Source organism: Lemur catta, chromosome 8 (assembly GCF_020740605.2).
Source record: "Lemur catta isolate mLemCat1 chromosome 8, mLemCat1.pri, whole genome shotgun sequence".
Lineage (NCBI taxonomy): Eukaryota > Metazoa > Chordata > Mammalia > Primates > Lemuridae > Lemur > Lemur catta.
In genome coordinates, this window is record NC_059135.1 from 12216232 (window position 1) to 12234215 (window position 17984).

General features: G+C 38.4%; 1 protein-coding gene across 6 annotated transcripts in view; it reads left to right on the forward strand.

Annotated features, from left to right (window-relative positions):
• Window positions 1-17984, forward strand: part of DOCK10 (dedicator of cytokinesis 10) — a 188941-nt gene that overhangs the window by 45398 nt on the left and 125559 nt on the right. For 5 of the 6 annotated variants that reach the window (XM_045559091.1, XM_045559096.1, XM_045559095.1 and 2 more), the window contains exons 2-3: window positions 1960-2076; window positions 13875-13964. In XM_045559091.1, coding sequence (XP_045415047.1) covers window positions 1960-2076; window positions 13875-13964 — 207 coding nt within the window. Of the gene's footprint in view, window positions 1-1956; window positions 2077-13874; window positions 13965-17984 lie in introns of all 6 variants that reach the window. The other variant, XM_045559093.1, reaches the window with a different exon arrangement.

A 17984-nucleotide genomic window follows, 5' to 3' on the forward strand; every position in this document is an offset into this window, starting at 1 on the left:
TTCCAAAAGAAACAGGCACATTAAATTCAGGAGGGACAACCCAGCCCTTGTTAAAGCTGTAAATCAATGCTGCTGCATGCCCAGTTTCACTCAACATCTCTACACAGAGCAGTAGTGAGAAATTCACTGATCCCTCCATCCTTGTATACGTCTGCCTTCAATTGCCCTTTGAGCTATCAATTTGTGATCCTTGGAATTAACCTTTGCCTGAAAAATAAGGAATTGAAACTTAAAATACATCTAAATAGAATAATAATATCAAAAGGCAGGGATTCTAAAAAAGACTTTTTTTTATTACATAAGTCATGCCATAGTGTCTCTGTACATTCTACCTCAAAATATTTAATATTTCACAGCTCTTTCACTAAATAGATTATGTTAGTCAACTAAATTTCTTGTTTTGTCCAAATATTGTGTGGAGTCTGTATTTTTATTTGCTAAATCCAGCCACTTGAAGGGCCTTCCAGAGAAAACATTCATCTTACATTGCCCTTAGCTTACCCTTAGCATTGCCCTTAGCATTTGTGAAATGAAGTTTTTTTTTTTCTTTTTCTTTTTCTTTTGTAATGCAGAAGGTGCATGGAGAGCCTCATATTTTGTTTTGTTTTATTTTTTATATTTGGAAAATCTTCAAAAAAAATATTGACTGCTACTTTGAGGAGCCCATTAGCAATTATTTAAATGTCAGTGAAAGTTTCTAGGGCTTTATGAGCAGAGATCTTCCAAAGAAAGCCTTAGAAATCAAAGCTAAGTCTGTGGCTCTGCAGAAAGAGGAGGAGGGGCAAGTGGAGGGTGGGTGTTGAGGGATGGGAGAGAAAGTGTCTGTTGTCATTGATGTGAAAAAGAAATCTTTTTTTTCCACCTATGCGATCACTTTAACATCAAAATTTCATGGTGATCACACATGCTACTAAGGAGCCCAAAACTAACCCAGAGGACCACCCCTTTTCATTTAGGTGCAGAAATCCTTCATCAAAAGGGCTACAGGTCTCAGACTGTGTCCTTGGTTTTCTGTTTTATTTGTTTTCTTCGGGGGGAATGTCCATTTTTCTCACTTTATAAGTTCTGTACAGTTTGGAGCAAACATGTCAACCCTATTTATGAATGCGGTTCATATGGGAGAATGCTTCTTCCTCTAGCATTTATTTTTTTGGCAATGTGGGAAGCTTCTTTGAGGGGAGTGCATTTCCTCTTGGCTTCAGGATTTTATTGCAGTACTGCTATCTGGCTATTTTGTCACACTTGTCCATTTTCACCACATTGAGTACAAAATAATTGTGTTGTCCGCTTCTATTTGAAAATGATCTAGCTTCTCTCAGTAGAGCCAAAGAGGCTCAAAGCCAAGAAATTAATCCTGACACAGGATCCATGCTTCAGTGACAATTAAGACAGCCTGTGATACTCTGATTGCTAGCAAGATGCCAACATTTTAAAACTGATGCACACAGAACCCACAAGGAAGTATCTAATTCAGCAAAAATGCTGATGATCATCATAGCACTATAGCAAGTGAGCAGAGGTCTTTCTTCATGTTGCCAAAGATAAAGATAAGGCTGGTCCCAAACTCCTGGCCTCAAACGATCCTCCCGCCCTGGCCGCCCAAAGTGCTGGGATTACAGGTGTGAGCCACCATGTCCAGCTGACAAAGATGAAGTTTATGTAAATATCTATTCTGTGGGTGTGATAGGGCTGGATATTGTGAGCCCAGGGGACTCGATATGAACAGCTTGCATTTCTAAGGGAGATGTCAGGTATTTCAGGATCTTCTCAAATTATTTCAGATCTAGAAATAATAGGTGGCTTTGCCCTAACTTCCGGGAGTCTCTGTGACTCCATTGGAAGGATTGTGCAATGTCAAAGCCCCTGTGATAACTAAGAAATGAAATCCAGCCAGGCATCGAGAAGAAGGGAGATGGTACCTGCAGGTGACTAATATCATATTTTCTTTTTCTACAGCAGGAAAAGCCTAGGCTCCTTGATCCTTTGGATTATGAAACTGTCATTGAAGAACTTGAAAAGACCTATCGGAATGATCCTCTTCAGGATCTCCTGTTCTTCCCCAGTGACGACTTTTCAGTAAGTCTTCTTGTCTCACGCCACCTAAATTCAGGAGGGCCCCATAAGTTGGGTCTCTGTCTTTCCCCATAGATTTAGGGAGCTGAGGCCTCTTCTTGTGGCCACCCTGTGTCACAGTCTCTGCAGTGGGAGTCCACATCCAGCAGCAGAAAGTACCTATGAGCCTCCTCAAGTTGGAAGACTGGAGGCTCAGTGAGGCAGTAAGCACTGGGACAGAGGTGGCACAGGATGCTGCCTGGCACTCTCGCTCATGTCCCCACCAATGTCACCTCACCTGCACTCACAGAGCACTTCCTCAGGCCATTTCTAAGTGAAAGCTTCCAAGCAACTGAAACCAACCAACAGCAAAGGCAGGAATCTATTGGCACAAAAGATGCAATTCTTAAAAATCACCCTTAATCTTGATTTGCCTTTATCAAGGAGATGTTGAAGCTTTGGGGCAAAGAAAGGTAGGCAAAAACATCCTCATGGAAGGATTTATAGTCTGAGATATGTCCCCTTTAGGACAATGCATACCACCACATAGATTGCTCCTGAGGGCAGTAGAGAAAATAAATAAAAAGGAAATGCCTTTTGGAGACAAGCAGGATAAAGTTATGGATGGTGAGCACCTACACGTCCCAGACATTCAATTCTGCTATTTGTGGTCATCTTAAAAATTTTTAGGTTGTTAGTAAATATCTAACTATGCAAACAGAGATCTCAATGGTCACTTGATAAACTCTGCTGTTTTTTCCCCCTGAAAGAAAGCTAGTCTTAGACATCACAAACTTCAACATCTTAAAGCAGGTGAGAAGGCAGCTCAAGGGTAACCCTGCAAAATAGCCACTGTCTGTGAAAACCTCTGTCGGGGAGTGTGGGCTTCAGTACCCCACACTTTCTTCAAATAGCCTCAAACTTCGGTTTTCTCTCTCACCATTGGAACAAATCTGACTTCTGGATTCTAAAGGGTTAATTTTTTTTTTTAACCTTCCTCCATGGATTCATGAAAAAGAAGATATGTAGAAGTTAGTAATTTTCTGTTCCAAGTATGAAAAATAATGGAAGAAAGGAGACAGATTTGTAAATAGGAAGAAAGAAACTTTTCCAGTCTGTTTTTTTAAATTTTTAAATGGCTTCTCCTTTAGTGTTGGCACATTTTGAGAGACGTTTATCTCACACAGAAATCTCATTTACATAGTTGGATCAAGCCACTAGGGCTTGAACTGTAAGCCTAAAGTTGAAGCACTTTTTTTTTTTTAAATTCCACATCCTCATTTTCATTTTTCAGACTGAAGGTAAACCTGACAAACAGCCTGTTTCTGTCAGACAACACCAAAAATCGTGAAACCTGGAGCATCTTTCCTTCTAGCTCCGTCGTTCAGAAATATGTCAAATACTACTCAAAGGCTTCGTATCTCAAAAAGAGAGTGGAGGAATATAGATGGGATGTCATATTTGCACGGAATTTGAATTTATTCTTTGGCATCTTTCTGTGCTCGTTTAAGTTGAATATTGTCTCTGATTACTCTTTGGCCTTGACCATCCTTAATGGTATAACACGGAGCGTATAATAACATACTGTTTATTTTCCCAGTGTGAACATTCCAAGAAGTACACTGAACTATTTTATTCCATGCCTGCTTAAAATCCTCTGTGGCTCCCTCTTGTCTTCCAGAGGAAGTGCAAACACCTCAGCATGGCCCAAGGCCTTCTCCAAAATCAGTCATAGCTCATTTCTCAAGGCCAAGGTCTTCCCTTCCCCCACCCCAGCCCCATCATATGGAGTCACCCTCATTCCCAACTGGGGTAAAATACTAGCACAATTCTAAATATACCATTCTCAAACATACCCCAAACTATTTCCTTCCTTTACTTTACTCATCCAACAAATTACTTCCTCTACTCATTCAACAAATATGTAAAAAATGCCCAGTGTTGGACATCGTTCTGTCACACAGCAGTGACTAGACAGACATTATCTCTTGGTGGGAGAAGTCAGGGAAAAAAATAAGTAAACTAATTAATTAACAAGATAATTCAGATAAAGACCAGCTCCATGAAGAAAAGAAAACAGGGCAGTGTGATAGGAACTGACTAAGGGAAGGGAGCTACCTTGGGCTGGGAGGACAAGGACGGCCCCTCTGAGGAAGCGACATTTGAGCTGAGTTCAGAACTCTCAAGGAGGAACAGCCATGCTAGAAACCGGGGAAGGCATGTTTCAGGCTGAAGGAAGAGTTGGTAGGAAGGCCCTGGAGAGCTCTGAGATTGGAGATTGGTGTGGCTGGTCAAGATAAGGCATTTGTGTCTTATTCTCAATGCAAGTGGCAAGGGGCAAGTCATTGGAGTTTTTCAAGAAGGGGAACAAATGACCTGGCATGTACTATTAAAAGCTCATCTGGCCCCTGTGTGGAGAACATGTGACAGGGTGCAGAGGAAGCAGGGAGGCCAGTTGGGAGAGTGGCTTCCAATTAGTTGATGCTCAGGGATATTTGATGCCACCTAATCCTTATTATCACAAAACGTCATGTCCCACAAATGGCTAAAGTTTAATTTGCATTAAGCAACTGACAAACAAAAGGATAGTACTGAATATTATTTCTACATAAAATTGCCAATTTTTGAATACTATTCAGATAGATTGCTCTCCCTCTTTCCTGTTGTACAGAGTATGGCTTGGCAAACTTCAGCACATGAGTGCCTGCTGTCTATTTTTGTATGTCCCATGCACTAGGAATTTTTTTTTCATGTTTTTAAATAGTTGAAGGAAAACAATAAATGTATGAAACATGTGAAAATTATGTGAAGTTCATATTTTAATATTTATAAATACAGTTTTATTTGAACACTGACATGCATTCATTTACCTATTGTCAATGGCTGCTTTCATGATACAAAGGTGGAGTTGCAACAAATTTGCAGGAGTTGCAACAGAGACGTGCAGCCCTAAGTACTTTTGGACCTTTTATAGAAAAAGGGGCCAATCCCTGCTATATAGTATAACTGCATTTGTTTTTGGTTTTTTTTTCTCACCCTCTTTATGAAGTATAAATGATACTTCTTTAAGTGTCTTCCAATGCTTTTTGTTCCATGCACAGCCTACGTCATGATTTAGGGGTATTGCTCACCAGCAGCAAACTTCTGTGCACCTGGAAAGTGCATCATTTCCTTAGCTCTTCCTTGAGCAGTGAGTGGGGATCCTCTGGGGTGTGTGTGGACAGTCTCGAATCGGCCAGTGGGAAGTGGTAGTAGAATGACCGCTCCAATCCCAAGGCATGGCGGGATGGAAGGAGGGCAGCAGCTCCAAACTCTCTCCACCTCCCTCCAAAGGTTGTGAATCCAGCTCCTGCCCTGCAGATTGGAGAATCCAACCCACTTCTATGTTTTCACGTTACCAAGCACCCACACTTGCAGCAGACATGATTCATTACTCAGTTTGTTTAATCAATATTTATTCAGCACCCACAAGGTGCCAAATATAGAACAGCACTTGCTAGACCCATGAGACTGACAAGAAAAGCAAAAGCCCTGTGTTTAAGGGGCTCGTGCCCGTATATGGATGAGAAAGCCGGTTGATCAAGCATGCTTATGGTTCAGAAATATCAAGAAACAGGGGCGTCATCTGGTACTTAGTATACTGAAAAGATGATTTTTTGCCAAGGCAGTATTGCTGCATTGCGAACGTAGACGTTAAGTTTTTCCGTATTCACTCTGCTGGCCTCCATCACACTCTTTTGCCTGGACCCCCAGAAGTGGCCTTTTACCTGCTCTGATTCATTGTCATACAGTATCCAAAGGAAGCGTTTAGAAACACTAATCAGATAATGCCACACCCCTGGTGACAATTTCTCAGTGGCTTCCTGATGCCTCGAGGGTCAGAGCCAGCTCCTCCCCAGCTCTGTCATCTGGCTCCTGGTGATCCCTGAGCCCCTCATCTGCTAGCCCTGTTTCCCTTGGTCACTGCACAAACACCACCATTCCTTCTGTTCCCTAAATTGCCATGCTTATCCCCTCGATAGGGCCTTTCTGCTCTCTGTACAACTGGTTCCTGTTTTCCCTCCATGACTCAGTTCAAATGTCAGCTCTTCAAAGAAGCATCCCGACTTCCAGCCTGCATTGCCCCACACCCACCCTGAGCTACTTTATCCCATCACCCCACCTGCTTCTCTCTGTAGCTCTTGTCACTACTGGGAAAGATCTCAGTTTGCTTTCTCACTCCTCTGCCACTTGTCTCTTGCCATTAGATTGTAGCCTCTAGCAGGACAGGGATGTCCTCTGTCTTGATCATTGTGAGAGTCCCAGTAATGAAAGCAGCACTTGGCAAAAAGCAGATGGAAAATAAATACTTATTTCATGAATTGTCTTTCAGAAACATGTAGGTTGTTATTTTAGAATATAACTTTGACGCTTTGAGTATCTCGAGGAACTACAAAGCCATTCTCAATTGAAATTCTCGAAAATAAAGAGAATGAAGTAATTGGCTTTGCTCGATGAGGAGGAAAATGGTTTAATATCATACTTTCCTCTTTGACACATCTCAATATATCACCTTAATAAACAGCACTAAGAACATGATTCCTTCTTATACAGTGCCTGGTACGTAGCTGATGTCAACAAAGGTTATCTTCCTCCCTCTAACACTTTAATGTATTTATTCACTCACTTAGTCACTTACTTTCTGTTACTAGGCAATGGAGAAATCAGTTCATATCTGTATTTCAAGTACCCAACACAATGTCTGGTTCATGGGCACTCAGTAGAAATCGTTGAACCTGAATTAAAATAGTCTTCTTCCAAGTTAAGGAACTGAAGGTGAAGCATTTGCCTTTATCCTGGTACACCAGGTAGAGACTGTGGTTCCTGGGTTCTGGGACTAGGGAGTACGAACTTCTGCACTACTTGTGTCCATGATTTACTGGGAATAAGCAGCATAGACGCGTTTATTAACCCATTCATTGCAAAAAATATACCATTAATACTTCAAAAATTGTATTTGCTACACTTATTCTTCTCATCTTTCTTTTTGAAGCTGGTAGTAAGACCGAAAAATAAAGAACTTAGTCACCAAAGTGTGTGACTCAGTAAAGTAGGCAAAGAAAGAGAGAAAAGAAAGCAAGTGCTGAAAAGAACAGTTTCAAGGACACACTGAATCATACTGTCGAAGGGTTCACTTAAGTAGAGTCTGATGCAAAATAACAGAACAAAAGGTGAGAAAGCCAGAAATGAGTTTCTTGCTGAGCAGAAAATGTGAAATCCTGAGGTGGAATCATTTCTAGGAGGTAGAAAACCTTAAATAAGAAAGTTCTGATGTATGAAAGCTGGAAATACTGCACACTGCGTAGGAAGACCACTTATCGCTGTATTTCAATACTGCCCACACCACCAGAACTCCTCTGCTTAAACTCACCTTCATGGACCACGTGGTGATCTAAGCTGTATATATCGAGGTACCAATATGAACAACAGGCAGCCCTTACACATGAACAGTTAGACTTTCAGCACTGGGCAGTGTTATTTTCAAAGTCAAAGGTCTATGCCACACAACTGAAATCACCTGTCAAAAGAGTGACATTATCTTCTCAAATTCCATCTTCATATCGTTAGGTCACAATTAGCGTCCCAGGGCACTCCAGTGCATCCTGTACTTTTCATTGGCTTACTATTAAAATTGAGTGAATGGTGGATTTCATAATATACCAATGGCTTATTCTTTTCATAATGGTCTCTAGCTATAAAAAGCAGCTGGTGTATGGGGACTTCCAGAATAAACCACATGGGTCATTCTAGGAGCGGAAACAGAAAGACTTTAATATATTTTAAATTGCAAAGCAGAAAGGTCATAAGTTTTCTTTTTTTTTTTTTTTTTTCTGAGACACAGCTTAACATTTTATAGGAATCTCAACCTCTTTTTAATCCATGGCCTCCGAGCCTAAAAAGCAAGCTGTAAATGATTTATAATGTTAATACAAGAACAACGGAATTGCAGTGTGGAAAGCTAAGTAATAGTCTTTGTTGAATTAGATTCTTTCTGAGTTATAATATTCCTCTCATTTACAAGCTAATGAAGTTAAGATTTGGAAAGGCTCTTGTTCCAGGATGTAGAGCAATCGTGAGGACAGAAGTCAAACATAAGCACCTTGACTTTTGCCGTTAGTGCCTGTCTAAATGGCATGCTTTTGGCCAGATGCTTCAAGGTGCACAAGTCAGGGGAAATATTAATATCAACTCCCTGAATCCCACAGGGAGTGAACCTACTAGAAAGTTAGTACTGAGGGAAGCAGTTCTAGTTGCTTACTTCATTTCAGTATGCATATGTGGAGACTCTGTTCTGTGTTTGATTGTACTAGGAATGTATGTCCACACGTAGACTTGTACAGGCATGTTCACAGAAGCGTTATTTCATAATGCCCCCAAACAGGAAACAACCTAAATGTCCATCAACTGATGAATACATTTTGTTTATCCATATCCATACAATGGAATATTATTATTCAACCATAAAAAGGAATGCAATATTGACACATGCTACAACTTGGATCAACCTTGAAGACATTGTGCTAAGTGAAAGAAGCCAGTCACAAAAGACCACTTATGATATGATTCCATTTGTATGAAATGTTCAGAGTAGGCAAATCACAGAGACAGAAAGCAGATGAGTGGTTGCCAGAGGCTGGGGAGAAGGGCAAGTAGGAAGTGACTGCTAGTGAATATGGGGTTTCTTTTGGGGGTGATGAAAATGTCCTAAAATTAAATAGTGGTGATGGTTGTACAACTCTGTAAATACACTCAGAACCACTGAATTCTATTTTTAAAAAAGGAATTTTATAGTACGCTGATTATATTTCAGTTACACTGTTACTCAGGTTGTTCTGTGTATTGGGGTAGAGGTCCTAGAGGTGGCCAGAGGAAGGATACAAATGAATCATAAAAACATATGTCTCCTTTCAAGTTCTTTATTATTTAAAAGGAAGAAACAAAACATACCAAAGGAACAATAAGGAACGTGGCAAAACTTATTTCATTAATTGTTATATTTTATTCCCAAAGCACATTTAGTGTGGCTTGCTTATGAATGACAAAGCACACGTGTAAAATGACTGGCTGAATTCATCAGCAGCATAGCTTTTGGGTCTAAAATATTTATAATTAAGCTCCAGACTTCGTGTATGATACACATCGTAAGTAATAGAGTTCAGGGAAGATAAAATGTATTTTGGAGGAATTAGAGATTTTCAAAAGGAGGTAGCACCTATATGAAACCTGAGATTTGGAAAGAATGAGGAAGGAAGAGGATTTTCTGAGAGGCAGAGGGGCCTGGGCAAGGACCACTGCAGGAATGAGCCCATCCTGGTAGGGGCCTTCTTGGGTAGTGAGCTCTGACCGCTGCCTCTGAGTCCTTGCCGAGGGCAGGTTCTGATGCAATAAGTGTCTTTATGTTATTGGAGCCCTTTGTTTTTATTAATGCTCACATTTTTTCCATATGTATAATGTTTTGTCCTCACCTGCTTTGAGGAAGTGAGAAACATTGTGGAGCCTGAAAAATGAGTCACAGAAAACGAAGTGAAATGACTTGCTTAGTAGTTTGTCAGTCCAAGAGTAAAACGCCTTGAACAACTTCTTATGCACTTATATATTTACTATATTTATATATTCTTAATTATATTTAAGTATACTTAAATACTGTAATGCTAAGTCCCCATGCTTGAATTGGTTGGATGATGGCTACTATCCAGTTATGGACAATTGTTCATTATTTGTGCATTTCCCAATCAGTTTAACTCCAGCAAAACAAGAAGGGGCTTCTCTTTAAAGTACAATGAAGGTACTAAAGCGATATTCTCTTTAATACTAAAGTATTAAAAAAAAATAAGATAAAATCACAGCAATAATATTCTTCTGAATATGGTAAAAAATGCTTCTCAAGCAACTAATGTAATATAAGTGTCTTCTCTAATAGAATAAAAGGTAATATTAGTGTCTGAGAAATTTAGGTGAAGATTACTTTCCAGCGTGTGCTGAGGTTGGAATTGATCATAAGTGTTAGTTAATCGTTCCTCTTGTGAGGCTTGTTGACTTCTCCACTTGGCCTGATTGATTACTTTAAACATCATCATTTTGTCCTCCTTTTTGAGCAGCTGGAACCCACAATACTGTCAGAGGAAGCTTTTTTCAGCCCAAGGTAGGAAAAGCAGCCCTTTTTTTCAGACTTTGACAATGGCCTTTAGACAATTGAGAAATGGCCCCAATGTGCTTGGAGTGAGTCTTCTGTAGCTAGTGTAGCTGGCAGAGTGGCGGCTGCAACAAAACCGCAAAGCTTTCCCACTGCAGGGTGGAAAGAGCCAGAAGGTGACAGGGCCACAGTCGAAGATGTCTGAATATAACAGATCTGAAATTACAAACATGGGCCTGCATGCATCACTTCATGGCAGTTTTTTTTATTATTTCCAAATGCCTGATTTCCAGACAATAGGCTCCTTATGAAACCCTACCACCGAAAGAGAAGTTCAGCCGGGTTCCAGTGCAGTCTCAGACCCGTTTCATGCTATTGAGCTATACTAATTGTAGACCAGAGGGTTTATAAAAGAGAACAGGAAGTCTCTTGTGGCCAAGGCAATTTGTAGTGGTCTGAAAACATCTAATTCCCAGAAAAGAATTTCTTTGTAACCATATTAATACCCTTACCAAATACGATTCTTTATAGTTTTCTTCTTATTTGATCAATTTATTTTTGCTTCAGTGGAGGCACATTAGAGAACTTTTTTAAATGAATTGGAGCACCACAATTTTTAAAGCTGAAACTTGTGGAAGCCTTTTGTTTATTTTTTAGACAAATACTCCAGTATTATAACAAAATACAATTAAGGCATGTATTGTACATATATATATATTTCTTTTCTTATACCTTAGGTACTCTGTGAAAGGTAATTAGATATGCAATAACTGCACACATTGTAAAATAATGTTTCAAATTTATCACATGGTTCCATGAGCAAAATTCAGCTCCAGTGGTTTTATTTAGTAAACAGTCAACATTGTTTCATAGTAACTAGAGATCATCAGGAATCACTCATAGGCATTGGACACACCATTAGGCAGCTTTTATTACCCCACCTATATAAATTCCCAGTCTCCATGTATTGCACATGAGCATTAGCTTATGTATTTTGGGGTCTATCTTTGCTATATGACATTAATAATCAAGCTACCATGTCATTATTATTATAGGAAACCTGAACCCACATTCTAGGAACTTAACCATTAAAACAAAAAAAGCTTCTTAAATCTGCTAAGTATTCACTTTATGTTTTTATGCCACAGAGCAGTGAGCTCAGTGGGACAATAAGTTTACATAGATGGAAAAAGGAGTGGTTGCTTCACATGTCAAGTATGATAGACCCAATTTAGATCTTATTATTTACATTTTACTTTATTATAAGCTTTATTTTGAGCCATGTTACCCTACTCTCCATCAAACTTAAAGTATTTTAGAGCAGCTATTTAAAAAAAAGGCAAGAAAATAATGGAGGACTCTAGGTGGATAATGAGAAAGAGCAATTTCTTGCATCTTTTTTGCATAAAAATTTTATTAAATAATGGCCATAATGTAGAAAATTTTTGAATTACAGAAAGAAAATTCTGATGGTCCCAGTAGATTATAATATGTAATATTACCTGAGAACCAAGCAAGTAACCCTGTATATTTGTGACTTATCTGTCCAAACAGGAAACAAAGTTATCCCAGATAATTGAAATCTAGCAATAATCCACAAAGCTCAATTTAGGTTGATTTTTAATCTTCTACTTTAAACTTTCCATAGCATTTCTTTACTGTTTCTTTTCTAATAGAGTAACATAAAAGAAGCAACTTGAAGGAGGAATTTCAAAAGGAATTAAAAATGTAAACTATAAATAATAAGATCTAAATTGGTTCTATCATACTTTACATAAGAAGCAACCACTTCCTGTCCCATCTGTGTATCTATACTTGCTCCCTTTGTCTGTACGTGGTTTGAATTGGTAGCAGCCATAGCTCTTCCGACTCTGTTGATACAGCTGTAGTCAAATCCCAGGGCAAATGCAGTGGCCCAGGGAGTTCAGTCGACAGCTATGTTTTAGGATGAGCATTTATCTTTACCATATGATGTATCTACAACATAGTTTTCTCATTACTTTTATCCTCTAATCTTGTTAGAGCCACATGACATTCTTCCTCTTTCATAGTGTCCAAACCCCATGCTTTCCAATATGCATGCGCACGCACACACATGCACTCACACGGACACGCTCATACATCACACCCATTCACACATGCTGACACACTACACACACACCACACACACTCACACCACTCATACACACACTCAGACACACCCTCTCACCCCACACACTCATCGCAGACACACTCATACACCACACCCAGTCACGTGTGCTCACATATACCACACACACCACGCACACACTCATACGTGCTCCTACACACCGTTCAGACATCCTCACCCCAAACACATACATACACACTCACATTCAATAAATTCAACAAAGAATCTGTTAAGTGCTGAGGTTATAGCAGTAAACAAAACAGACAAAATGTCTTGCCCTCGTGGAGTTTACATGAGGAGTGAAGAAAGGGAGGATTTGAAGAAAATAAGAGTCTAAGATTGGAAGCAACGGAATGGTGGGAAGGACGCTGCTTTGGTGGCACAGCTGGCAGTGGTGGCTGCGAACGCAGAAGACTAACTCCCTCGACCTTCTCCTGCCCATCTTCTCCAAAACTAAGGATGGGTTCTAAGATTATCAGCTGTTCCAACAACTAACCTAGAAAAATGCCTTTCATCTAAACCAGTTTAATCTAGTGCTTTAGAAACCCTGACGAATCATTTGTGATTAGGGGATGTGCAACATACAAGACCTCAACCACTGGTAGCATGGATGTCACAGACTCCTCACCTCAGCATCCCTGTAATCACCAAGATGTACAGACTAAGGGAAGCTGATGTCTGGAGATGGAAACTTGCTGTTTTAGGGCATTTCACACTCCCCAGCTTCATGGGACTGCAGGCATGTAAAGAAGAAATAAACTATGAAATTCTGTTTTAGATGTTTTAAGAGGTACTTTACATATTTGTTTATGTATATTCATTTAATAGATTGTTGTTTGTTTAGCATGGAAGTTGAAAAATATTTTGCTTATTTCAACAAAAATGAAGACACTGTAAACACGACCTATTTTCTTCAAGGTCCAGATTTACTGAACAGTCTTTCTTCCCTCCCACCTCTAACTGTGGATAAACACACACACACACACACACACACACACACACAGACACACACACACACACACACACACACGCACGCACACACAGTGTGCTTCCAAAAGGGGCTAAGTTTACCCTGTTGGCATTTAAGAGATTATTTACAATACTATTAAAATAATGCTGATTTTGTAAATTTTCTTTTTCATGTCAAATTTATTTAAGGATTAACAGCAGCAATTTTAAAAAGATTTCAAATAGAAATAAGCTAAAGTAAAAATATAGAGATGCCCAAATCTTTGTTTTCTGCAGGGAGGGAAACTGACCTTAAAATTAAGAGTTGCACTGCTAAAGCAGTGCCTGCAGTAATGCCGGTAGTGGTGGTCAAAGGAATCTGTGGATCTTCTCTCCTAGAGATTAAAATGGCAAGAGCTACAGAAGTTTCTCTGTCTTCTATTATTCCTAAATGCTAAGATCTAAATAACTTCCCTTTTGTGTTTTCAGTATAGTGATCTACCCACTACTTTTAAGTTGGAGGACTTCATTTCTTTTTATTGTTCTTCTCAGACAGCCACGGTTTCTTGGGATATCCGAACACTGTACTCAACTGTACCTGAAGATGCAGAGCACAAGGCAGAAAACTTGCTGGTGAAAGAGGTAAATGCGATGCTTCCAATGCTGCGTTTCATAAAGCTTTTGCTTTTCCCCAGGGGATTCGCAATGCAATTTACTTTTATCATCTTCTTCTCCTTTTCAATACGGAATTCCAAGAGCTCTGATCAGCGGGTGTTTTTCAGCCTTCCTCACCTGTAGGTGGCTTTCCATCTCCCTGTTAATCACTTCACGTTAGCTGGTGACTGCTCAAGTTTTAGATCTTCTTTTCTTTTGTTTTTATTTCAATTAAGATCCCCATGTTGAGAAATATTTTTATATTCTTAATATAAAGAAATCAAAATTTTCTTCTTTTCTAATAAATATATTGTTTCTTTAATTCCTGTCTCCTTCTATTATCTAATATTCCTAAAACAATGTTGAATATTAATGCTAACATAAGGCATCTTGTCTCATTCTTGAATTTAGGAGGACACTTTTATTATCTTTGATGCTATATGAAATATGGTATTGTGTGTTGGTTTCTGGCATCTCTTTATCATGTTTTAAGAAATGTCTTACTTAGTTTCTTTAGAGTGTTTATAAAGACTGGTTGCACTATGTTATTGCATGCATATTCATTCTATTGATATAATAATAGTTTTTCTGCTGTAAGTTAGCACCGTACTAGAATTAATGGGCCATTATTCTGTGGATCATACTTGAATTTCTGGTATAAACTTTCTTCTTCAAGTTGTATTATTATTTTAATATGCTATTGTGTTCAAATTGCTTTTATTTTATTTCAAATTTTGGCATTGATATTCACGACTAAAATTTGGCTTTAGTTTTCTTTTTTTCTTTTGTTTTAGAGAAATGCTAGCTTTAAAAAATAAATTGAGACCTCTAAATCTTTTTTTGTGATTTTGAATAAACAAATAAACAAGTGAAACAAAACCGTATCTAGAACAGGTCAAGTACATATGATTATTTAAGATGGTACTTAAAGTCTCTGAGAAGGAATGAACAGTTCAACATATACTACTTGGATATCCATTTTGGAAGAAAATAAAGTTAGGTCTGTATCTCATAGCCACATACAAAAGTAAATTCCAGATGAATACAAAATCTAAATTTTTGGCCCGGTGTGGTGGCTTACCCTTGTAATTTGGGAGGCTGAAGTGGGAGGATTGCTTGAGCCTCAGCAAGAGCAAGACCCCATCTCTACAAAAATTAAAAAAATTAGCTGGCGTGGTAGCATGTGTCTATATTCCCAGCTACTCAGGACGCTGAGGCAGAACGATCACCTGAGCCCAGAAGTTTGAGGTTGCAGTGAGCTATGATGATGCCACTGCATTCCAGCCTAGGCAACAAAGTGTCTCAAAAAAAATATATATATATGTATAAATATATATCTATAAATTTTCAAAACAAAAGTTCTAAAAATGTAGGAAAACATGTTAAAGTGGAAAATTAGAGAAAATGTAAAGATTTAACCAAATAAAAATTTAAAATTTTTATATGATGAATGGTACCACAAAGTCAAAAGAAAATATTTAATTAGAGAATTATTTGTAACTCCTCATATCTTTTGCCTAACACACATATTCACTCACACACACATGTTATATATTCTTAATATTCAAAATCCTACAAATTAATAAGAAAAAGACAAATAACCCAAGAAAATATGAGCAGAAGACATGAGCAGGCAGTTTAAAAGAGGAAATGCAGTCAGCCAAGAGGCATACAAAGTTGTTCAGCCCCACTAGAAGTCATGAAAATATAAATTAAACCAAAATTTTACATAATATTTGACAGAAGAAAAATTTTAAGATGAATATCATTTAGCAATGGTGGGAGTATAGTGAGAGAAATATTGTCACACAGTGTTTGAAATACTTACATGTCCATAACCTTTTGAGCTATAATTCACAAGTACCTTTTAAGTAGCATATATAAATGTGCACATACATATTATAAAAACAAATACTAGAGCCTAAAGATATTATAGATGTGAATTGATAAATTGGAAAATTTGAAGTATCAATTAATAGAGGTGAGGTTGAAAAAAAATTGGCACATCTATATTTTGTACTAATATACAGCCAATAAAAATTAAATATATTTAACTATTTTAATTTAGATGCTCATGATATATTGTTAGGGAAAAAAAGCAAGTCACAGATTGTGTAGTATGATAGCATTAAAGATGTAAAACCCATAACTGTATTCATAAATATGTTTAACCCTAAAAAAAGTATAAAGAATGTATACATTAAACTCATAATATTGGTTACTCAAAAAGTTTGAGATTATAAAGGAAGGTGAGAGATTGATTTCAAATTTATATAATCCTGTATTGTTGCAGTGTTACAAATGAATTTTGTACCTAAAGACTATTTTGGAAAAAGTTAGTTAGAATATATTTTAAAATGTTGCCAGAATTGAAAGCAACCAGAGTCTACTACCTAAACTTGTCTCCAAAAGTTAAAATCCAACATAATTCTTCAAGTAATTAGGCAGTCACCTAAGAGACTACTTGAGATTTATTTTTACTATCTTGGTTTGGTAAAAAAAAAAAAAAAAATGTCATATGAAGCAGTCAGAATCTCATATGTGTTTTGCTTCATGATTCTACCTGATTCTACCTGCTGGGCTTGTCTGTCAATCATAGAAGTCAATTAAGTTCACTTGACATAGTCCATTCTTAACCATTTTTAATATAACTACTATAGATTTATAAATGTTTCCATAATTTTAGGGACTTTTCGTATTATAGTCTTTCACCTTCTTTCTGGATGTATAGGGCATTTATGCATTTCCAGTTTTGCGGCAATTTCCTTTTGATTGTAGAAAATGGCCCTCCCATGAACGAGGCTTCTTAGCTCTTTGCTGTGGGTCTCTGGTACATAAGACCTCTGAGGCCTTGGACTTGGTTGCAGGCCTCCTTCAGCTCTTGTCTCTTGCCACCTCCTCACATTATTGCTGAGCATGCCTTCGAGAGAGGGCCAATGAGCCCAAACCCTAAATCCCAGGACCAACTCAGAACACCCAACTGCAATGTCTGAATCCAACCAGGGCTTCAAGTTTAGTGACTTTTCCAGGGGAAGGATGGCCTGAAACACAGATTTTTACAACCCAGGAAACTTCAAAGGATTCTTAAAGGCCTTTAGTTTTGTTTGTGCTTCAAGAGCTTCTGCACCACACCTTCAAATGTCCAGATCGATCCCTTTGTTTCTACAGTTCTCTGAGAATGTCACCTTCAGCAGAGAACAGTTAGACCACACATTTGCTTTTCTCTTGTTATTGCTCCTGGGGAGAAATTTCTCATCTTCACCTTTCAAGTACTCGCAACCTCCTTTTCTCACTTCAACGCTCAGCTTCTCACTTCTCCTAAACTCTGCTCCCAGGAGAAACCAAGCAGAGTGCCTTTTACCCTAGATCCCAAATGTCTGCCAAACTTTTATGTTGCAAAACTCAGGACAGAGCATTTGGCTGTCTTTTGAAACATGAATGAATCTTCTTGTCATATTTTCCTTAACCACATGGATCTAAGGTAGTAAAAAGGAAAGACGAAGAAACCTGGGAAGAAACAATTTTATTTTCTGCTAACTTTTATGTGTCCCTGGCAATGAAAATCCTGCAAACGCTCCCATAGTTGGGCTTGGTTTTAAGATGGAGATAAAATGAAACCTATGCTTTATAGGATGGGAAGAAGATAAACCCTATTTATAAATATCCCATAATGATAATGGAGCATAAATAGGCAGGCCTGGAGACAGTAAATAAAAAGAAAGGGGTCACCAGAGAGCTGGGTTAAGACTGGGAAATGACCCCAGAGAATCATGCTGCAAAAAGTCTTGACCTCAATTGCTAATAGCAGCTAACCTTTATTGACTACTTACTTTGTGCCAGATAGGCTTCCAAGCCCTTTATTTGTAGTAATTACAAACGTGTTCATCATTATCATCATCATCACTTTTCAATGACAAGGGAACTATGTCATAGAAGGATAAAGAAACCTGCCCAGCCAGCATCATACAGCCAGGAAAAGACAGATCCAACATCTGGACACATGCCATC